Genomic DNA, 22,698 nt, shown 5'->3' with positions numbered 1-22,698 from the left:
TAGCAGCTGGAGTAGGAGTGCAACCTCTTTCAGGGATATTTCTTTGACCCCTGTCACCTTTGTGGACAGCCAGTGATCAGTCCACTTAAGCGTTCTTTCAAGAAAATGTTGTTCAGCCTGTTCTACTGGTTCCATGTAATGTGGAAGATAGGGAGTATAGGTGCTTAGAAGGACCGGTCATTGTCCTCAGAGGGACATGACACTGTCTTTTTAATAATCAGATAGGTAATGATTACACCAAAGCATTAATACAACTTCAAAGGGACGAATTTGATACCAATTCAGGGAACTAAGCACCAGCAACACGGAGAAAAGCTTTATTTCCTGATCACGGCCAGCCAGCCACACCTCCCCCTGCCCCTGATCTATCCCATCCGGGTCCCGTGTGTGGACCATTTTCTGAACCTGCAAAGGAGAAATGCAACCTCTTTACCACCAACCACAGGTGTTGCCCGACTAAGTCAGAAGGGTTCTCATCACATACAAAGGAATATGCATTTTTTTTAAATGAGGAAATTTATTTACAGGAAGGAAAAAGTTTTGTATAAAGATTGTATTTTTTTTTTCTGGAAGAGGCCTAGGTAAATGCTGACAAGCTGCAGACTGACCTGCACAGGATGAGGAGCAGACGATGTGGTGACCCCAGAGAAGAGAGCTAAGAGTGTGGGGCACAGGAACATCTCGGTCTCACTGCGTTGCTATTTCTCATCCTGGCCCACTGTTCTGTGTCCCTGTGCTTCCTCCTGGCAGTGTGTCCCAGGATACCAGGGTGTCAACTGTGAGTATGAAGTGGATGAGTGCCAGAATCACCCGTGCCAGAATGGAGGCACCTGCATCGACCTCGTGAACCATTTCAAGTGCTCCTGCCCGCCAGGCACTCGGGGTAGGAAATCTGCTTCCCCCAGCCCTGTAACTGTGCTCATGTCAGCCATCTGTTTTACAATGAAAGACAGACAGACAGGCTGCGTTCTGAGTCTTTAGTTCTATAACTGGTAATTCAGTTAGTTTCCACACAGATCACCCCCCCGGCCAATGATGCTGACTTTATCAGCCTGTGTATAGCTTCTGGAGTCTGGCTGCTAGTTAGCAGCGCCTTGCACACACCAAGCCTGAAGGAAGCATCCATACTCTTCTTTAAGTACTGCAGTACTGGAGTACTTTCCCCGTGGGCCAAAGATTTGTCCCAGCACAATCTGTTGATGGTTTACTCTTTCAGCCAAGAATTAGAGATCGCATCTTCTCAGATTCTACATCCCGACGTGTATTTTAGTGTCGCTCTGGTTTTTCTTTTCATTGTCAGCTTGGTTCTTTGTTCTATTAATTCCCCAGTACCTCGTGTTCTAATTATTACGGGCCTTCTTTTTCACGTTTTTCTGGAAAATGACTTTCTCCTTTAGCTTTAGAATCAACTTGCCTATTAAAAATACTATTGGCATGTTTTAAAAAATTGGAATCACACTAATTTTGTGAGTGAGTGCAGGGAGAGCTGCCATCTCTGTGGAGAAGAGTATTCCAGTAGGAGTCGTGTGTCTTTCCATGAACTCAAGTGCTCTTGTGGGTCTGTAAGCACCATAACTGCATAGAGCTGGAGCACATGTCTGTCACGATTATTCGTCGGTATTGTATCTTGTGTTAACACTATTAAAAAATGAAGCCTTCACATTTGTTTTTCTTTTGAATACTCTTGCTTATATTAGTACATGCTACAAATGCAAGTGGGAAGAATACAGAATTTTCTTCCTTTCTTTGGTAACTTCTAAGAGTTTTTCATGAAATAATATCTGGTGTAGTCATTTCTTCGCTTCCTTTATTATGAATATGTACAGACATTCATACAAGTGGGCTCGTTTGTATCCACAGTACATCAGATGAGTTTTGTTCTAAACCAAGTCACTTTGGGGCTTCCAGCAGTTGTTTTCCCCCTCTGTTTTAGTGCATTTACACTAGTTTACAGTAAACCTCCAGCGAGTCTAAGATTCAAAAGCACGCATCACTCATACTTCAGTTCCAGTTATTACTAATATTTTTACCTAGATATCTATGTGATGCTAAACTTTGTCCTTTTCTGCACTGTGCTTCCTTGTCATGACTAAACTGATGGAACTCTCCTGCCTCCCGCTGGAGCACCAGCCCCTTGCCTTGGCATGGCACAGATCAGAGTACCTGGTCCGTAGGGTGCTGCTTCACCGGATGATGCACTAGTCCATGTGAGGCCCTAAGCAAATTCTCTCCTGCTCATATTGCTCTCCACGAGGGGCAGATGCCATGAAACAAGGGTATCTCTGCCCTGTCCAGCTGAAAAGGCCCCACTGCAGTGGAGAAAGAAGCCAGCCCCGGTGGTGCAGTGGTTACAGCGCACGCTCATCAGCTGTCCCGTCACCCAAAGCTGCGCCTGTCTACTCAGTAAAGATTATGGCCTTAAAATCCCAGGGGCAGCCCTCTTCTGTCCTATAGAGCTGTTTGTTACAGGGTCGCGGGTCAGACTCGCTCAGAAGAGCCCAACAGCAGCGTGAAGAACAGAGGCTACTCATCGTCCAGTACCAACCACACTGGAAGGCGGTGCCGAAGGATTTCATAATGCCCCCTCTCTCCTCTCCTTCCTCAGGCCTGCTCTGTGAAGAGAACATCGATGATTGTGCCGGGGGCCCCCACTGCCTTCACGGTGGCCAGTGTGTGGACAGAATCGGAGGCTACAGCTGTCACTGCTTGCCTGGCTTTGCTGGCGAGCGGTGTGAGGGGGACATCAACGAGTGCCTCTCCAACCCCTGTAGCTCCGAGGGCAGTCTGGACTGCATACAGCGCACCAACGACTACCTGTGCGTCTGCCGCAGTGCCTTCACCGGTGAGAACCTCTCGGGCCTCCCAGCCTCTCTGCCACCGAGGAAATGGGGCCCTGCGCTGCTTGACCCGACCTAAGAGAAGAATTTCTTCCCTATGAAAAAGGAGGCCAGCTTCAGAGCCCTGGTGACACAGCGGCTTATACTTGAGGCTGCTAACCAAGAGGCTAGTCGTTTGAAAGCACCAGTGGGTGTTTCCGGGGGAAACTGGTGAGGCTATCTAGTCCCAGAAAGAGTTACAGGCTCAGAAACCCACAGGGGCAGTTTGGCTCTGTTTATAGGACTGGTGTGGGCCAGCTTTGATTGGACGACAGTGAATGAGTGAGTGAGAAGCCAACTTAATCTAAGGGCTCCTAATTTCCAAAGGCAGAACGCAATGCTACGTTATAATAAGCAATCTCCACGTTTCCGTTGCCCAAGCGACTCTTTCCCTTCTGTAGACATTGAGTAAAGCATTGCCATCGTAAACAGCAAAAATGGTAGCAAGGCGGGAGCAGTTCAACCCTGTTTCCATTGCCCTGCCTTCTGGAGCATGTCCTTGAGAAGGGAGGAAGTGGAGAGAGACTTCATCTCCGCTACTTTGGGCCTGTTATCAAAAGGCCGTAGTCCCTGGAGAAGGACCCCTGGGTTGGCAAAGTAGAGGGGCAGGAAAGAGAGGGAGGCAGGCAGTGACGGGTTGGCACAGTGGCTTCCATCATGGGTTCCAACAGAGCAATTGTGCGGGTGACCGGGTGGTGTTCCGTTCTGGGGTGCACAGGGTCCCTGTGGGTCGGAGCCGACTCGGCAGCACCTGACAACAGCAGTTCATTTTCTAGATCTGCTTTAGCAAATTACCACACACCAGGAGGCTGAAGACGGCACTTGTCTATTAACCCGGAGTTCTCGATGCTAGAAGTCCTAGAACTAGGTACCGGCAAGGCCATGGGGAGGCTTCTTTTGAAGGTTTTATAGGACGTCTTTCCTCACCGCTTCCAGTTTCTGGCCTTCTTTGGGTCTCTCCGTCTCTCTGTGTCTTTGTGGCTCTCCGGCTTTTTGAAGGCACCGCTCAGCTTTGTAGCCACTCTGTTCTGATGGAACCCAGCGGATGGCATCTTTGAAGACTCTTGCCAAGGAAGGTTACATTTAGTTGCTGAGAGTCGGTACTTGAGCGTGTCTAATTCAATCTATAGTGGCTCGCTTGTTCCTGCTAAGTGAGTACTGTCCAGAGGGCGCCATCTCCCCAGTTGCCAAGAGGCTTCAGCTGTACTCCGACATCTCCTTCATCGTTTCAGTTGCTTGGTTCACTCGGACGGGGCCTGGTGGTGTGTGATGGTCTATGTGTTGGGCTGCTAACCACAAGATCAGCAGGTGAATCCACGGGAGGAAGATGAGGCTGCCCGTTCTCATAAACACGAACAGTCTCGGAAACCCCGTGGGGAGGTGGAGAGTGACTTCATCAAAGACATTATGTTTCAGAACGGTACCCAGAGAAAATTAACTCTGCAAAAATTAAGCTGAGTTTTAATCAGTTTTTCCTAGAGTGAGTTTTACCATCCCCTGGGAGAATTGTTTCTTCCTTTTCTGAATAGGGGTCAGTAGGCCAAATAAATTTGGTAACCTACGTTTGAAAGCAAGGCCAGAAGTAATTGAAAATCGATTGGAGCAGAAATCATCACATAGCTATTTTGGCCTAGTATAACTACGTCTTTGAGGTAGATGATGATAACAGAATGCGGTGAATGATTTTGCTAAGTGTTTTCTTTAACAGGAAAGCTAAAGTGCCTTCCAAAGACTGAGGTTCCGTTTTCCGTTTTACTTCTTTCTTTCTTGTGGGAGTAGATTCGAGTCACTTTTTACATCCAACCTGCTCTGTGAGTTGGTCCAGGGCACATGACACATAGACCTATTTATTAGAGAGGCAAGCGAGGGAGCGGAGCCAGGACCATCCTGAGATGGAGCTAGTGTTTTCTTTCTCTCATCGTCCCACGGGGTTAAAACGGAACTGATGCACGCACAAGCACATGTTGCTCCATCGCGAATTCTCTAACTCATACGCCCGCAGTGCTCTGTTCAGTAACTTGCTCTCTCTACTGTGGCCTCTAATACCCTCTTTGTCTTCTGCCTTGAGGCCGTCACTGTGAAACCTTCATGGATGTGTGCCCCCAGATGCCTTGTCTCAACGGAGGGACGTGCGCTGTGGCCAGCAACATGCCCGATGGCTTCATTTGTCGTTGTCCCCCGGTAAGTGCCCCGTGGATGCTTTAAGGAGCATCGTCTCCTCTGGGAAATCCGTGCCCCGAGTGGGGCCTCAGCCTATTGTGCTCTGTTTCTTCATGCGCCACGATGGGGAGTTTCTCAGTTTCCGATCCTTCAGAAGAAAGTGCTTGGGTTTTTCCTCTTAATGCTGCTGACAACTTTCAGCCACACAACAGCCAGGCTATAGTGTGACCGGAAGCACCTGGGAAGCTCTGCGTGAGGTTTTCATAGCGCCCCAGTTGTGTGAACAGAGCAAGGGAACACTGCATGGTTTAAAGTCAGGAAATGTGTGCGTGTCAGGATTGTGTACTCTCACCATATGTGTTCAAGCTGTACGCTGAGCCAATCATCAGAGAAGCTAGATTACATGAAGAAGAGTGCGGCACCAGGATTGGAGGAAGACATTAATAATCTGCAGTATGCAGATGACCCAGCCTTGTTTGCTGAAAGTGAGGAGGACTTGAAGCCCTTGTGATGAAGGTCAAGGCTTGTAGCTTTCAGTGTGGATAGGCCAAAATCCTCACAAGTAGACCAGTGGGTACTATCATGTTCAGTAGACAAAAGGTTGATTTTGATCCACAATCAATGCTCGTGGAAGGAGCAGTCAAGAGAAAAAAGACATACTGCATTCAGTAAATCTACTGCACAAGACCAGCCCTCTTTAGAGTATGGCACAGCAAGGATGTTACTTTAAGAACTAAGGTGTGCCTGACCCAAGCCATGGTGTTCTCCATTGCATCACATGCATGTTGCTGGAGAAGAATATTGAAAATACTCTGCACCGCTTAAAGGACAAACCAGTCTATTGGAAGAGGTAGTGCCAGAGGCAAGGATGGTAAGACTTTGTCTGACCTACGTTGGACATAGTGTCAGGAGAGGTCAGTCTCTGGAGAAGGACACTGTGTTTGGTATGGTGAAGGGGCGTCAAAAAAGAGAAAGGCCCTCGACCAGACAGATGGACACAGTTGCTGCATCCATAGGCTCAGGCTTAGGAACAATTGTGAGGATGGAGGAGTACCGTGCAGTGTTTCGTTCTGTTGTGAAAAAGGTCACCATGGACCAGAGCCAACGTGATGGCACCTGGCACCAACAGCAGCAGCCCCGGGGAGGTCGACAGGGCCTGGAGCAGTCAGCACGGGACGGCGTTGGTAGTCCACAGGGGCACCGTTGGCCCTGGGCTGAAGTTAGGTCGAATGAGGAGAGGGACAGGGAGGAAAGCGGTGAAAGTGGTACGTGCGCGAGGGCGGAAGTGAGAGGGGTGCCATCACACCGTGAGGCCTGCAGTCGCTGTCTCAAAGCAGTGAGTGTTGGCTGGAAAACCGATTTGCTCTGTGAAGTTTTACCCAAACCACAATGAAAAGCTGCTGCTTCTTTTTTTAAGTTAAAAAATGCAGTTTAATATCTCCCAGAAAGAGTAGCTCCTGAATTGGACTGTCAGTCTGGGGAAGCATCGAGGAAAACTCCCAGGAAGTGGCAGAGCGTTCCCTTGCAGACAGCCAGGCCTCTGCTCCCCAGTCCTCTGCTGCAGAGACGTTTGGTGCCCAGGTTGGGCCAGAGCTGGTTGGAAACACGACTTAAAGGCTTTGGCAGGAACCATTTGGGAGAACAAACCACCTTCTGTCCTTGTGCTACGCACAGTGTGTTAGCTCTGTCAGAAGCTGAACCTCCCTAAAATGGAGAGAGACCCATAGGTGCTCAGTAAGCTTGCCTTGGGCGAGGCAGGAAGGAAGAATGCAAGGAGACATGAGAACATCTCCGGTCGATCCATTGTCAGACTGATAATCTGATAGTGGGAGAAGGTGCATGTAGATAAGAGTGTCACCTGGACTTAATTGCCAGAAGTTCCCTGTTAGTGAGGGAATGCTGTCTTCATCCCATGGACCCTGCAGCCCTGGCCTACAGATTGACTTGAAGAGGCCTTTGAGACCTTGGCCCAGGAAGCTGCAGGAGGGATCCGAGAGGGGCACCTGGCCTTTCTTTCTGGAGGTGTGACAGGGAGGAGGCCAAGAGGGGGGAACAGGCAAGCCCTCCAGTTTCCTGCCAGCCTCATCTCTTCACTGATTTCCACAGGGTTTCTCCGGGGCAAGATGCCAGAGCAGCTGCGGACAAGTCAAGTGCAGGAGAGGGGAGCAGTGCGTGCACACTGCCTCCGGACCCCGGTGCTTCTGCCCCAACCCCCAGGACTGTGAGCCAGGCTGCTCCAGCAGCCCCTGCCAGCACGGGGGCACCTGCTATCCTCAGCACCAGCCTCCCTATTACTCTTGCCAGTGCCCGCCCTCGTTCCAGGGCAGCCACTGTGAGCTCTACACGCCGCCCCCCAGCACACCTCCTGCCACGTGTCTCAGTCAGTACTGCGCTGACAAAGCCCGGGACGGTGTCTGCGACGAGGCTTGCAATAGCCACGCCTGCCAGTGGGATGGGGGCGACTGCTCGCTCACCATGGAGAACCCCTGGGCCAACTGCTCCTCCCCGCTGCCCTGCTGGGATTACATCAACGACCAGTGTGACGAGCTGTGCAACACAGCCGAGTGCCTCTTTGACAACTTCGAGTGCCAGCGGAACAGCAAGACCTGCAAGTAAGGGCGCCAGGTCCCCAGAGGCTGAGAGGGACTGTCACTAACACAGCTCGGTCTCTTGTTCTCGCTCCTAACCCCTCCAGTGCTTCAGCCCAAGCTGCCTCTGCTTTCCAGCCGGGTGCCTGAGGCCTTCTTCTCCGGGCCGGCAGCCTTGTCCCGCCGCCGCACACAACCCGACCCATGGCCTCCCAGCTGACGAGAGGCTCAGGATTGCTCACTGCACAGCCACCCTCTCTCTCTGCCTCTCTCTGCCTTCTCACCTGCTGCTCTCGCCACCCCCTGGGGGAAATAGCTCCCGGGCAGCCTCTCCCAGGCAGCCTCTTACATCACCTGCCTGCAGGATGGACAGAAAGGTCTGTACCTGTCCCTTATCACCCATTCATTCCGTTCCCAAAGACCTGCTTTTCTTATCTGGGTTTTGTAGGATACTTAAAGATCAACTGGGTCACTCAGTTAGCCCTCCTGGTCCTCATTGTTTCAGCTTTTCGGCGATTTTATGCTTGTTGTCGGGTTTGCACGGCACCATAAAAATCCACCATCCTGTTTCACTTAACCGCAGTGAATGACCCACCACTTTGTGAGGCACAGCTAGAGTATGGCTCTTTCACAGGGACAAAGGCGCCCTGGTGTCAGTATGGGTTAGGTGTCCGCTCCTCAGGAGGAAGATGAGGCTGTGCGATCTCTTAAAGATGGGCGGCCTTGGAAACGCTGTCCACGGTTGCTTTACGTTGGAATCAACTCAATGGCCGTGGCTGGGTTTTGGTTTTCCCAGTCAGGGAGCAGAGGCCTGGAGACATCGGGCAACTTTCCAAAATACATGGACGTCCTTCCTGGCTCCTGACCTCTCCCTTAAGCGAGGCTGGCAAGTTTTACCCACTAGTGCAAATACCAGCGGGTCCATGCCAGAGAGAGGTGAGGACGCCGAAGTAGCACGCACCGGATTGGAGTTCTGTGCTCACGTTCCATTCCCCGGTGTTTGATTCTGGGGAAGGACCGAGGAAAGGCTACACGTCGGGTCTGCTGTGTGGAATGTACATTCCCTCTACCCTTTCTAGGTGGGGCTCAGTTCGGCCAGGGGAAGAGTGGACCACATCGGCCTGGGCCTCCGTAGACCAACTCTTGGCGGCTCCTGGCTAGTTTTCCAGTTTCTGGAGTCAACTCTGGCTTCCGGGAGCTCAATGTGGATAGCTTGCCAGGGGCAGTGTATACAAAAGTGAGGAAGCACAAACTGGGCTGGTTTTTACTTCAGATATGGAATTTCAGCTAGAAAGCACCCAGTGGGCAGCTGAGCCCACGGAGCCGAGTGGGCGGAGAGCTGCCTTGGCTCACTCAGGGAGCACTCATTGAAGAGCGCACAGGGGGCGGAGCTGGCCTCTAAATGTCAGAGAGAGGAGAAATCAGACAGACTTCCTGGGACATCTGGGCCCTGAGCTGGCCTCCAGATGATGGCTTGGAAAAGCTTTGGTCATTGCAGGTGGAAAAGCAAACAGAATTCCAGGCCATCCTGGAATGAACCCCTTTCCCTGTTCTCTGCCCCTCCCTGCCCCTCCCTGCCCAGGTATGACAAATACTGCGCAGACCACTACAAAGACAACCACTGCGACCAGGGCTGCAACAGTGAGGAGTGCGGCTGGGACGGCCTGGACTGTGCTGCTGACCAGCCGGAGAACCTGGCCGAGGGGACCCTGGTTGTCGTGGTGCTGCTGCCCCCTGAACAGCTGCTCCAGGATGCCCGCAGCTTCCTACGGGCACTGGGCACCCTGCTGCACACCAACCTGCGCATTAAGCGGGACCCCCAGGGGGCCCTCATGGTGTACCCCTATTATGGAGAGAAGTCAGCTGCCATGAAGAAGCAGAGGATGACACGCAGGTCTCTTCCTGTCGAAGACGAGCAGGAGGTAGCTGGGTAGGTTTTTAGTTTCTGAACCTCTTAAGGCTTAATTTTATAAGACTTGGATATTCAGGAGAAGTTTGAGCACAATTTCTAAAACCACAAACAGCCCTCAAGTAGAGCAAACCCATTCCTCTAGTACATTGCTCTAAAGATGAGACATAGTCTTGACTGATCTTGGGATCCAGAAGAGTGGGCTGGAGTAAGCAAGAGGTCTGACCAAGGGCTAAAATCCCTAACTTTGGCCAGAGTTGCCTCAAATCACTGCGAGGACTGTGCTTGGGTCTGAGGCAGCATCTTCTTTCAAGGGCACTCATTCATCAGTGTCTCTTCAGCGGCCGGGATCCCCCATTATTCTGTCAGTTCACACTGCACTGTGTGTTGGTATATACCACAACTTCTATTCCTGTGGCTAGCCAAGGTACGGATACAGAGTCGGAGAAGAGTGGGGTCCAGAATGTAGCTGGGGGCAGTGGGAGAATAATTCTTAGAGTAGTACTAATCCCCACCCCACCCCCAAAATTGTGTAGTGCATGCATTATGTGTGTAACAGTACAGTACATTTGTGAAGATTGCAGCCTAGACAACCTGTGGGACAGTTCTACTCCGTCACATGGGGTCACTGTGAGTTGAAATTGACCCCATGCCACCCAGTCACTACCACCAAGTGCCAGGGAGTGGATGGGGAGAGGGTGAGAACAGACTCCCAAAAGAGAAGCACTGAAGACAAACGGTTGACAGGTTTTTTTTAATCCTTTTATCGGGGGCTCCTCCAGCTCTTCCAGCAATCCATACGTCAATTGTATCAACACATCATTTTCAGAATGACACTTTTGTCAGGTTGGTTTGAGTGGCCCCAGACAGAAGACTTAGAAGCAGGCAGATGAAGAAAAGTGAGACTCACCCCAGGTGGAAGTGAGTGTTTGGGAGTTGAATGGGCAAGGTCTTCATTTCTGCGGTCTTTCTGGAAAGCACTGTCGCTGATCCTCAAGGTGGGGGACGGGCCGTGTGTAACCTGCCTGACTTGGCTGCAGGGCTGACAGCCTCTGTGTTCACCTTTTGCCTTCTTCCTCTTTTCCTTCATCATCCCACAGCTCCAAGATATTTCTGGAAATTGACAACCGCCAGTGTGTTCAAGATTCAGACCAGTGCTTTAAGAACACGGATGCTGCAGCAGCCCTGCTGGCTTCTCACGCCATCCAGGGGACCCTGTCGTACCCTCTTGTGTCTGTCATCAGTGAGTGGCACCCAGGTCAGGGGGGAAGGGAAGGGGGACAGGCACCACCTGGGTGCAGAGGGAAGGGGCATGCTCCAAGGTGCAGCTGGTGAGGTCAGGTGCCCCCTAAGGGAACTTAACCCTAAGATTTAGAGGTTGACTTTGACTCATCACTTGCCTTGTCTCTGAACTTTGCAGGTGAATCCTGGGCCCCCCAAAGTACTCAGCTCCTCTATCTACTTGCTGTTGCTTTTGCAATTATCCTCTTTATTATCCTGCTGGGGGTCATCATGGCAAAACGGAAGCGGAAGCACGGTTCTCTGTGGCTGCCTGAAGGCTTCACCCTGCGCCGAGACTCCAGCAATCACAAGCGCCGGGAGCCAGTGGGGCAGGACGCTGTGGGCCTGAAGTAAGAGGCATTGCAGCAAGTACTTCTGAGCAGTGATAACTCTTGAAAACAGACTTTGACGAATCATGTGGTTGAATTCTGTGCTCTGGCTACATGCTCATACTTGGAGCCTGCCTCTGAATGTCTCCTGGTGCTATGAGACCACAGTCAGTCCGAGCGCCTCTAGGCTGCCTAGCTTAGCCCCATGGTACTTGGATTCCACATTGCAGCTCACTGTTGTAAGCCCTCGGTCCATGGGAAAGGGCAGGGGACGTGCTTAGGAAACGGCACATGAACTACCGACCAGCTTCTCTGGGCCAAGAACCCCCAAATTCTGCATATAGCCATGGGAATGTGTCCTGGTAGCAACTTAGAGTTAAAATCAAGTCATTCATATGGGACCTAACCTCTGCTCTTCTCTCTCTCGCCGTCTATATCAGAAACCTGTCCGTACAAGTTTCGGAGGCCAACCTAATCGGTTCTGGAACAAGTGAGCATTGGGTCGATGCTGAAGGGCCCCAGCCAAAAAAAGCCAAGGTAAACTGGCAGTAGTATGACCAATACCATTGTCTGGTCACATTTCACATTTCTGTCCGTTGGCATCTGGAGTAACCTGAATGGGAGCAAAAGATGGTCGTCTCTAGATGTTGTCCAGGCGGTGGCTTTCTCCAGTTCTAAGGAAAGGCAGGAGTCCTGAAGTCATTGATGGCTGCCCATGCATGCTTTCAGTCAGAGTGCTCCAACTATCATAAGCCATGCCCCTCCCTCAAGAGTCATGCTGGGGGGATTAGTGGTCTCCTTCCCTTTTCTGAGAGGGAAGATGCTGTTGAACAGTAGAAGAAAACCAGTGATCATTGAGTTTGGAGGCTCCACATCTTGAGCCCACAATATCAAAACCATACAGAAGTAAGAGTTAGATTGGTGTGAGGCTGCTGTGAAAAAGACAACCAGCCAGCCAACCACCCACCCTCCCATCCATCCATAGTCACCCAGGATTAGGAGTTAGTAACACATGACGGCTAGGAACGTTGTAGTTACAACCAGAATGTGGTGCAAGTCCACAACTCTGCTACTTACTGACGGGCAAGTTCTTTCACTTCTTAGTCTTTAATTTTCCCTGTCTGAAAAATGGGAATAATAATAATAATATATACCTCTCTGAATGGTTGTGATCATTAAGGACAGCAATATCTGGAACATACCTGGCCTAGTGATATGCTAAGTATTCAACAAGTGAGAGCTGCTTTTTAAATTATAAAAATACTTATTGTTCAACCAGTACTTTTGAGTGCTTTCGATAGCTGGTCACTGTGGTAGGGACAGGGATGCGCTGTAAACAGGGCGCATCCCTAATCTTACAGTTGAGGGGTAGAGCCTGCGAGTGTAAGCCCGTAACACCACAGTTTGTCGCAGAGGCAAGCAGTGTGTGCCTTTTTGGATATGTAAGGTCTGATTTCCATTCGAAGGGTAAGTAGGGGTTTTGCAAACAAAAAAAAAAAAAATGAGAGAAATCCGTTCAGACAGAGGGAGCAACAGGAGCAAAACACTAGAAACAAAAATACGTTTCTTTGAGGATCTCTGTGGTGAGTTTGAGTCTGAAGCGTGGCCTTGGGAAGGTCTGTGTGGAGACGTTAGCAGGAGCGATGGGAGTGAGGCCCACACCTGGGCCAGCTCCTTGTAGGCAAGTACTGGTGGAAGGTCCAGTTGACAGGGAAGATTGTTCTTCTTTTTTAGGGTGAAGTTGAGGCGTTACTCTCAGAAGAAGATGATCCTGTGGACCGACGCCCTTGGACACAGCAGCACCTGGAGGCAGCTGACATCCGTAGGACGCCCTCATTGGCCCTCACTCCTCCTCAGGCAGAGCAGGAGGTGGATGTGCTGGATGTGAACGTCCGCGGCCCAGGTCAGCACCAGCCAGCCTCCCCTCGTCACCATCTTGCCCGTGCTCTTGCACCCACACTGCCCCGCCCTGCACTCGGCCAACCCGGTGGGACACCACCTGCCAGCTCCACAGACTGACCGACTGGATCGGCCTGAGGCATGATGTTCCTTCAGGAATAAATGCCTGCCCAACTTGTGAACTCCTATGGGGAGGAGAAAAGGATTTTACGTTGTTCCCATGACAGCATGCTTGAAAGGGAACCAGCTGATTCTATTGGCTCAGTAGTCAAACGGAGAAGCAATGTCTCAGAGCAGAGGGATGAAGAGTGCGTCTAGCTGACGATTAATGTATTTGAGATTGAGATGTTTCAATTGGATATTTTAGAATATCTCATTTAAAATAGCATAACACTTAGACAGAAAAGTATGTCTAACCTAAGAGATGAGCTCCAGTGGAAGAGACCCTGACTTCTCCACTACTGTGTCCAGAAAGGACATCAAGAGCAAGCGTGCCGTCCCATTGAGCCCGGTCTGATTCATAGCCGCCCTCCATGACAGAGTCGAACTCTCTGCGGGCTGGCCAGGCTCTAACTTTTGACAGAAGCTAACTGGCACATCTCTCCTCAGCAAAGGGGGTTTGAATCGCCAAAAGCAGCTGGTGGGTTGGAACCACCGACTTAACCATTGTGTCACCCGGGGTTCTTTGAAAATCCAAACCCACTGCCATCAAGTCAATTCTAACTCATAGCAACCATTCACGAGGTTTCTGGGAGTTTATAAATCTTTTCATGGGCAGATAACCTCATCTTTCCCCCTCAGAGTGCCTGGTGGGCTTGAACTGCTGACCCGTGGCTAGCAGTCTAACACTTAGCCCACAGCGCCTCCAGAGCTCCTTTGGAAAAGACATTATCAGAGGAAAAGTAGGTGACCAGTGTAAAGCTAGTTACTAATTCCCCAAGGACACAGAATCCTGCAGTCCCAACCCCAAATACAGATAACATTCACTGCCAGTGAGTCAATGCTGACTCATGAGGACCCTGTAAGACAGGATAGAACTGCCTCTGTGAATTTCAGAGACTAACTCTTTATGGGGCAGAAAGTCTTGCCATTTCCCCAAGGAATAGCCGGTGGTTTCGAACTGCTGACTTTGTGGTTAGCAGCCCAGCCTGTAATCACTACACCCCATAGGGTTAACTTGAGTTAAAATGAACTAATCCAACAATTGGGACAATTGAATATTGACTTCCTTCTCCTCCTTGAATACTTATCTGAATTTTTCTTTCCCTCAGACGGGTGCACCCCTCTGATGCTGGCATCTCTCCGAGGAGGCGGCTCAGACATAAGTGATGATGATGAAGACGCAGAGGACTCGTCTGCCAACATCATCACAGACTTGGTCTGCCAAGGTGCCAGTCTCCAGGCCCAGACAGACCGCACAGGCGAGATGGCCCTGCACCTTGCAGCCCGGTACTCAAGAGCAGATGCTGCCAAACATCTCCTGGACGCAGGTGCAGACGCCAATGCCCAGGACAACATGGGACGCTGCCCTCTCCATGCTGCTGTGGCAGCCGATGCGCAGGGTGTTTTCCAGGTAGAGACTGAAATGCGTCAGCTCCGCAGTAAGACTTCGTCATCTGTGTGTGACTATTGACAAGGCACTTAATCTGTCATGGAATGCATCTGTTAATCCTTTGGGAGAGTTAGGGCAGGTGTTAGGTGAGAAAGCAGGAAAAAGATGGTAGGTAAACTGGCCCAGATAGTGAGGAAGCCAACAGCAGACAATACCAGTCTTCCCATCATTCAGAACCATCCTCTCCAGGCTGCCTTCTCAGAGAGTAGGTTAAACCAGAGCGGCACCAACTCCAAGCCATGTGCTCCTTGGCCATTTTCCTTCTTTCCTGCTCGTTTTATTGGATACATTCTCAAAAGCACCTCCTTTGAATTGAAGCGTTGATGAGATGCAGCTGGAGAGGAATCGTTTCTGGGCTTCAGTGCCTTGTTCTGTATTTTCTTTTTGATGGCATTACTCACCTCAACACAGGTCCACTCACAATTTCTGCATGAACAGTTCAGCGACAGAGCGCACATTCCCCAGGTGTGTCACGGGTTCACTGTTGTTTCGTCACCCTTAATGTAGCTCACTGTCCCTTAAAGTTCTCATCTGTGCTTCAGGTTAATGCTTATGGTTGAAACCCTGATAGATCCTTCTTTATAAGAGAGCAGCGCTCAAGGGAGACAGCCTGTAGTCATCCTATATTTGAACTTCAGTCCTGATGCTTAAGAATAAATGCTTTGGCTGTTGAGGCCAAGTTAGACACGGAAATCCTGGGCTATTTTTTGACGTGAGTTCATATGATTCTCCTCGAACACCCACAACTTGTAAGCATTCTGTGTCACCTTGGAGGGTACACCAGGAATGGGGTTTGGCCTTTTCCCACAATCCTCTTCTTCGCTCACACTATGGAAGTATGCAGTCCATTGTTCTAAAGCACCCAGTTCATGCGTTCATTCAACAAAGATATAAGAGCCCCAAGATCCTGGGACACAAATAACAAGGCATCCGCCGCCCTCCGGGGTTGAAGTGTGTCAGCGCTGCAGTCATGCCCTTGTTTCTTCTGTTAGTGTCATTCTTTCCTTTCACCCAGGGCACTCTCTTTCCTCCCTCCTCTAGATTCTGATTCGGAACCGGGCAACTGATCTAGATGCCAGGATGAACGATGGCACGACCCCCCTGATCCTGGCTGCCCGCCTGGCTGTGGAGGGCATGGTGGCAGAGCTGATTAACTGTCAAGCTGATGTGAACGCAGTGGATGACCACGGTAGGGACAAGAGGCGGAGGTTTGGGTTCTTACCTGCAAAGCACACATTTGGGAACGAGAATTTGTTCGAGTACTCGTAAAGAAGTATCTTGGGTACAGTTCCAGAGAAGCCTCCATCCATCCATTCGTCCATTCCTCCTTTCCTTCAATATCTATTTGTTCAGCTCAGAGAATGGAGTCAGTAGGGCTTCCTAGAGGAAGATAAGGAAGGATGGGGCTGCTTAGACCTCACAGAAGGTGGGATTCTGGCCACATTCACACTCTGGCAACTGAATGAGAGCTGACTTCACCAGAAGGGTGGTGGGACATCCCAAGTGTGCATTCTAGCTTGTTATAAACAGGCACCTGTCTTCAGTGATGTGTCTTGGTAGATTCTGCCGGGGGGAATAACTAAGTACCACAGGCAAATGATCCTTTTACCTAGAAGTCCTCTGAAGGCTAGGCACCCTGTACCAGCTGTGGTCCTTCCTTTATACTAAAAACAGGACATACCCATTCCCCTCCCCCCCCCACGCTCACTGTCTGCTCACTAAGATGTTTTCCTCCTGCAGGAAAATCTGCCCTTCACTGGGCAGCTGCGGTCAACAATGTGGAGGCGACCCTCTTGTTGTTGAAAAACGGAGCCAACCGAGACATGCAGGACAACAAGGTACGGTGTGGGATCGGAGCGGGATCACGCAGCGCACACGGCACAGCCTCAGGCTTGAGGCCCTTCCCTTTCAATGAGGAGCCCTGGTGGCGGAGAGGGCTGCCAACTGAGCTGCTGACAAGAGCAGTTTGAAGCCACCCACGGCTCAGCAGGAGAAAGATGAGGCATCTGCTTTTGTAAAGATTGACAATCTCAGAATCCCAAAGAAGCCGTTTTCCCCAGTTCTACAGAGTCAAGATGAGTTGGAATTGACTTAATGGCAGTGAGATTTAGGCCTTCCCCTACCTGATCCCCAGGGCCCACCCTTTGAATTGTACAGTTGCTCTTGTGGCGGGTGTAGACAAAGATGGAAGCAGGTTGGCCTGGACTTGGAGCCAGAGCGCTTGATGGAGGATGCTGGGATTATCCAGGGCGTGCCAGATTGAGACCTGGGCCCAGCTCAGTGCTCGGTTTGCACCAGGCTGCCCTGCCCATAACGTTGGTGTGGCCTACCTGCCCTTTGTCCATTTATTCCCCCGTCGTGTTCAGTGTTTCCCTTTCACGCCTTCTTTCTCCTCATCTTACTTCAGTCTTCTCAGCCACAAATGCCTCCTCTTTTCCGTCTTTCCTTAGTCTCCCCCAGTTCTAGTCTTGCCTTGGTTCCTTCTCTTCCAGCTTATCTCTACCTCCGCCCCCTCTTCGAAGGCTCTCTGAATAGACTGGCCTCTGGCTCAAAGGCGTGCCGTAGGCGTGTATTCCCACGGGGCATGGCAGCACCCTCAAGAAGCAGGCTTTGTGGGGCGGGGGGGGGGGGGGTTGAAAAATAATCTTGCTTTTTTCGTGTGAAAAGCACAGATGCACATACTGTCTATCTATGGTATGGTGGTTTCATGGGACAGGAGGTGATGAGGGGAAGAAGCGATGTCTAAAAGGACTCCTGGTGGGGGAGATGACAGAAAGGCCAGTGGGGCACACTGCTCCGCTCCCAGGAGTGTGACTAACGTGCCTTCTGTATGGGCTTCTCCCGCAGGAAGAGACACCTCTGTTCCTCGCTGCCCGGGAAGGGAGCTACGAAGCGGCCAAGATCCTGCTAGACCATTTTGCCAACCGGGACATCACAGATCATATGGATCGCCTGCCCCGGGACGTGGCTCGGGACCGCATGCATCATGACATCGTGCGCCTCCTGGACGAGTACAACGTGACCCCGAGCCCCCCAGGCTCTGTGCTGACTTCCGCCCTCTCGCCTGTCATGTGTGGACCCAACAGGGCTTTCCTCAGCCTGAAGCACACCCCTGTGGGCAAGAAGCCGAGGCGGCCCAATGCCAAGAGTGCCATGCCCACTAGCCTCCCTCACCTGGCCAAGGATGCCAAGGGCAATAGGAGGAAGAAGGCTCTGAGTGACAAGGGCCAACTGTCCGAGAGCTCGGTGACTTTATCCCCCGTTGATTCCCTGGAGTCTCCTCATACATACATGTCTGACACCACATCCTCTCCAATGATCACATCCCCTGGGATCTTGCAGGCCTCACCACCCAACCCTCTGCTGGGCTCTGCCGCCCCCCCTGGCCCCGCCCACTCGCAGCATGCCTTGTCCTTCTCTAGCCTTCATGAGATGCAGCCTCTGGCTCCGGGAGCCGGCACTGTGCTTCCCTCCGTGAGCCAGTTGCTGTCTCAGCACCACATCGTCCCTCCGGGGAGTGGCAGTGCAGGGAGCTTGGGCCGGCTGCATCCGGTCACTGTGCCAGCAGATTGGATGAGCCGCATGGAGATGAACGAAAACCAGTACAATGAGCTGTTTGGCATGGTCCTCACTCCGGCTGAGGGCACCCACCCTGGCATAGCTCCCCAGAGCAGGCCGCCGGAGGGCAAGCACATAACTGCCCCTCGTGAGCCTTTGCCCCCCATTGTGACTTTCCAGCTGATCCCCAAAGGCAGTATAGCCCAACCAGCTGGGGTTCCTCAGCCTCAGCCCAACTGCCCTCCAGCAATTGCAGGCCCCCTGCCCACAATGTTCCAGATTCCAGAAATGGCCCGCTTGCAAAATGCGCCATTCCCCCCCGCCATGATGCCCCAGCAGGATGGGCAGGTAGCTCAGACCATTCTCCCAGCCTATCATCCCTTCCCAGCCTCGGTGGGCAAGTACCCTACGCCCCCTTCACAGCATAGTTACACCTCCTCCAGTGCTGCCGAGCGAACGCCCAGCCACAGTGGTCACCTCCAAGGCGAGCACCCCTACCTGACACCTTCCCCAGAGTCCCCTGACCAGTGGTCAAGTTCCTCTCCCCACTCTGCTTCCGACTGGTCAGATGTGACCACCAGCCCTACTCCTGGGGGAGCTGGAGGAGGTCAGCGGGGACCCGGGACTCACAGGTCTGAGCCAGCACGCAGCAACATGCAGGTCTATGCGTGAACCAGTCTGCCTCCAGGGTCAGGCCAGAACTGTCTGTGGTAAGTGCTGCTGCTGCTGCTGCTGCTGCTGCTGCTGCGGAACACCATGAAGGTCATCCGGGAGAGAAATGAAGAAGTCTCTGGGACCAGCTCCTAGAGGCAGGAGAGAGGAGATGCTCTTACCTTTGAGATTAAAGCAGAGATGCACTTTGATCCGCTTCGTTCACTGGGCACCTGCAGGCTTTTGTTTGGGACAAAGCTCCCCCTCCCTCTTGCCCACCAGGTCCAGTTCGTGACATTACAAGGTCAAGACCGGCCCTGAGGTCATGTTGGCGCTCTTCCTTTTGGGAAATTTGATGGATGCCGTTTGTAGCCCAAATGTTCTTGCAGCCTGGACTATATTTTCAGCTTCGAGGACTGTGGCCAGACCTCTGGACTATTTCCACAGTTGAGTCCTGTTGGCACTTGTGCCCTGGCATTCTGCCAGAGTTGATGTTTCTCATCTTTTCATCCTTGGACATTCCTCAGACTTCATGTGGCACTCCGCTGTTGCGCCCCACCCTGCCTGTCCCCCTTCAGCACATTATAGTTCAAGACCCCTGCGCTTTAATCCTTCCTCCCCTGGAAGGCAACCTCAGCCTCCTGTTTCCCTCCCATTTCCCAGGGTCCCAGGGTTTACTTGGGTTGTGCGTAACCCTCTGCGTATGTTTCTTTAGGAAAAGGACACACCGCGTGCTCCTACAGTTCTCATTCCTAGAGGGGGAGACTGGGCTCCGTCCTCCCACCAACAGTCACGGCCTCGGTAACCCAGACAGGGTCGCTAGAGTCCGCGTTGCCTCGAGGGCAGTGCCTCCGGTTTCTCAGAGGAGAGAAGGAGAAGGACACCCTGGGTGGGACGAGGTTTGCGGGTAGGAGATCCCTTCAAGAGGCTGCCGCCTTCATTGCCTGACCTGGCCTGCATGATGCAGGGCTACGGGCGAAGTTTCCCTGGAACAAGGACAAGTCTGCTGGTTTCCATTTCCAGCCTTGGTCAGTGTGGAAGTTTACCCTCGGCCGCCTAGTTACTGGGACTTCCCTGTTGTCATCATTTTCGTCGTCATCGTCATTGTTTTTGAGCCAGAAAAATGTTGGGAATGACCAAGAGGGAAGCTAACTCATGCACGGAGTGGATGCCACCCAGCAGGCCCCTCCTGCCTGCCTCGCATTCTGTTGAGTGCCAGCGAGAAGCTCCTTGCCAGCGGGTTGTCCAGTCCTCGGCCCTGCTCCTTCGTTCATTCTGCCCCAGGCCGAGACTCTCCTCCCACAGAAGAAAACTTCTCACACTCTGCACCCTAACGCTCCGGTCAACTCCAGGAACCTGCTTTCAGGCAGCTTGCAGGCCCCGTCACCAGGCCCCTCTCTACACTTGGGTGCTCCAAGTCACCAGGGCACCTGCTAGGTTCTCAAGGAGCAAGCTTTTCTATAGGAAATGGAGGGACGCCTCCTTTAGAGTTCCAGCCTGACCCCGGACTGGGGGAGGCCGTGGGAGGTGGCCCTTGCTCCTTCTGCCTGCTGTGGCGGGTCCTTCCTCTGCTCACAGCATTTCCCTTTCAGGAAACTTAGCAGCGCTGCTTTCCTGTCGGAAGCCACATGCTGGGTGATCATTCCCATCTCTTGCCATCGTCCTTTCAGGTGCACACTGCCTGTCCCACACCCCGTCTGCTCCCTTTACTTGTCCTCTCGGAGAGACTGCCCTGACCTTCCGAACGCCAAGGGCAGGAGCACCATAGGCAAGAGGAGAAATCAGATGCGAACGTTTCCTTTGTCTTCTACGTGGGTCAACTAAGTTAGCCCCATGGCCGTACTGCCATTTCCATCCAGCTGTGCAGGCCTGGGCGCTTGTTCTGCCGAGTGCGTGGGGCTATTCATGGAGTTCGGGCAGTCTGTTTTGCTCTCAGTGGTTGTCCTCAATCCTCTCGGGACCAGAAGCAGGTGCCCATCCTGTCTGAATGCCCGATTTATCTGACTGCAGTCCCATGCGAAAGCACTGTGTGTTTGTGAGCACGACAGTTCTACAAATGGTTTTTCAATCTGCCCACCCCCCGTGCCAGTTTCAACACAAATAATTACTAGTCCTGCCTTGATATAAGCCATTTTTGTTCATTCTGCATTTTTCTTCTCTCACACTGCTACATTGTCCCGGCCTCTTTCAGTGTGTGAAGAGTTGATCCTTCAAAGTGATGACTCCACCATTTGTCAGGTGGTGGATAGAGAGGGCTTCTCTGGACGGCTGTTTTGGAGCACAGCACACCTGTCGTCTCTGCACTCCGTCGCGAGCCCATTTCCCAACGTGCCCATGCCGACCCAGAGGTGTTGCTCTTCGATCGCCGCCTCCTCCCCTGAGCACAGTGGGGAACCTGACCTGCTCGGTTCTCCCTGGGAGACTAAGGCCGCCCCTGGGTGGGAGAAGGTGCTGGGAGAGCTGCCGTCCATCTGCACACAGCGGGCATCAGTGCTGCCGAGCATGAGGACACTGCCGTTGGAGCGTTTTACCCCATGGGAAGGACCCCTGGGTTGTACAGTATTTAATTAAAAAAGGGAAGGTAAGATAGAGAATAATTTTCTCAGCAGGGTTCTAAATGGAAAACCAAGCTTTTAAAGGGTTCATCTTTACGTCACGTTCACCCCCCCCACACACACACCTTTTCTGTTTTGCTTGTTGTTTGCATGTTTAAGTTCGTCCATTGGGTCCTCATCTGCCTGACCTTGGGGATAAGTTTTTTTATATGTTTATTTCTACAGTTTTGTTGTAAGCATGGTTTCCTGTTTAACATGATGGATGGTGGGGGAGAGACTTAAGGAGGAAAGAGATTGAGATGTTAATATTTTTTATGTGAACAGCTATCTTGCTCGGGCCCATTGTGTATTCTTACTATTAAATTGACTAGTCTGTAATCCTTGCCTAGTAACGGACCAAAGGTGTGATGTCTTCTTGGTGGGTGGTTTGGGGGTTTGGGCCTTAACCAGTGCATTGAATGTATGGCTCTTTGAGAGGAGAAATTTATATACCCAGAGACCCCCACTAATAGCTCGTTGGTACTATGGCTCCTTGTGTACATTTCCCTTAAAAGTGATATTATATCTGCTTGTATGAGAAAACCAGTAACCATTAAATTGACTGCATGTTCCTGACTCTCTATGGTAAGGAAAATGCACACTTTGTTTTTACCTTTCAAACATTCATTCTAAAAGTAGTTAAGAACAAATTTATATGAAAGTATTTTCATCACAAAATAATAAAGCTACATGTCAAGTACAGTGGCATTTCTTGTGTTTTTTCTGCCAATCCTTTGCCCGTAGTCCTCCAATGTCTGCTTCTAATTCTGTCATACGTGTGCTGCGAGAAGCCATGCTCTTTCCCTTCTGAAGGTCACATGACCAGGCAGTGTGCTTTCCTTCTTGTGAGCAGATCATGAATCCGTTCGGCTTTGAAGGAGACACTTTCTCTAAATCTGAAGCATTTCAAGACTGAGTCGACCTGCTGTACATGAACAGTAGCGCTGACAGAAAGACAATTGTTTAGGACAATTGCTTAGAAAGTACCTTCTTTGGAATGGGAATCATTGATATGGGCATTAATACCAATGATGTTATTACCTAAACAATTATTTTCCAGCATAATTTCTCAAAGTAAATTTTGTTTATCCCATTGCCATCAAGTCTGTTCCAACTGTAGAGACCCGAGAGGACAGAGGAGAGTCAAAATGTCCCATTGGGTTTCCACGGATGTAATTTTTTGGAAGCAGACTGCTTCATCTTTCTACCATGCCGTGGATGGTGGGTCCAAGGACTGACCT

General features: G+C 51.3%; 1 protein-coding gene across 2 annotated transcripts in view; it reads left to right on the top strand.

Moving 5' to 3' along the window:
• The window catches only part of LOC142459093 (neurogenic locus notch homolog protein 2), a 174,998-nt gene extending 152,841 nt beyond the window's left edge, over nucleotides 1–22,157 (top strand). The window contains exons 22-34 of one of the 2 annotated variants that reach the window (XM_075560299.1): nucleotides 751–883; nucleotides 2,606–2,842; nucleotides 4,945–5,057; nucleotides 7,143–7,648; nucleotides 9,207–9,554; nucleotides 10,634–10,791; nucleotides 10,954–11,164; nucleotides 11,584–11,680; nucleotides 12,878–13,046; nucleotides 14,314–14,615; nucleotides 15,696–15,843; nucleotides 16,395–16,492; nucleotides 17,502–22,157. In XM_075560299.1, coding sequence (XP_075416414.1) covers nucleotides 751–883; nucleotides 2,606–2,842; nucleotides 4,945–5,057; nucleotides 7,143–7,648; nucleotides 9,207–9,554; nucleotides 10,634–10,791; nucleotides 10,954–11,164; nucleotides 11,584–11,680; nucleotides 12,878–13,046; nucleotides 14,314–14,615; nucleotides 15,696–15,843; nucleotides 16,395–16,492; nucleotides 17,502–18,884 — 3,903 coding nt within the window. In that variant the 3' untranslated portion in view covers nucleotides 18,885–22,157. The remainder of the gene's footprint in view (nucleotides 1–750; nucleotides 884–2,605; nucleotides 2,843–4,944; nucleotides 5,058–7,142; nucleotides 7,649–9,206; nucleotides 9,555–10,633; nucleotides 10,792–10,953; nucleotides 11,165–11,583; nucleotides 11,681–12,877; nucleotides 13,047–14,313; nucleotides 14,616–15,695; nucleotides 15,844–16,394; nucleotides 16,493–17,501) is intronic. The other variant, XM_075560309.1, reaches the window with a different exon arrangement.
• Nucleotides 22,158–22,698: the final 541 nt, after the last annotated feature.

The sequence above is a fragment of the Tenrec ecaudatus genome, chromosome 1, assembly GCF_050624435.1.
Source record: "Tenrec ecaudatus isolate mTenEca1 chromosome 1, mTenEca1.hap1, whole genome shotgun sequence".
Taxonomy (NCBI): domain Eukaryota; kingdom Metazoa; phylum Chordata; class Mammalia; order Afrosoricida; family Tenrecidae; genus Tenrec; species Tenrec ecaudatus.
The sequence above is the reverse complement of the archived record's forward strand: the minus strand, read 5'-3'. Positions and strand labels throughout refer to the sequence as shown.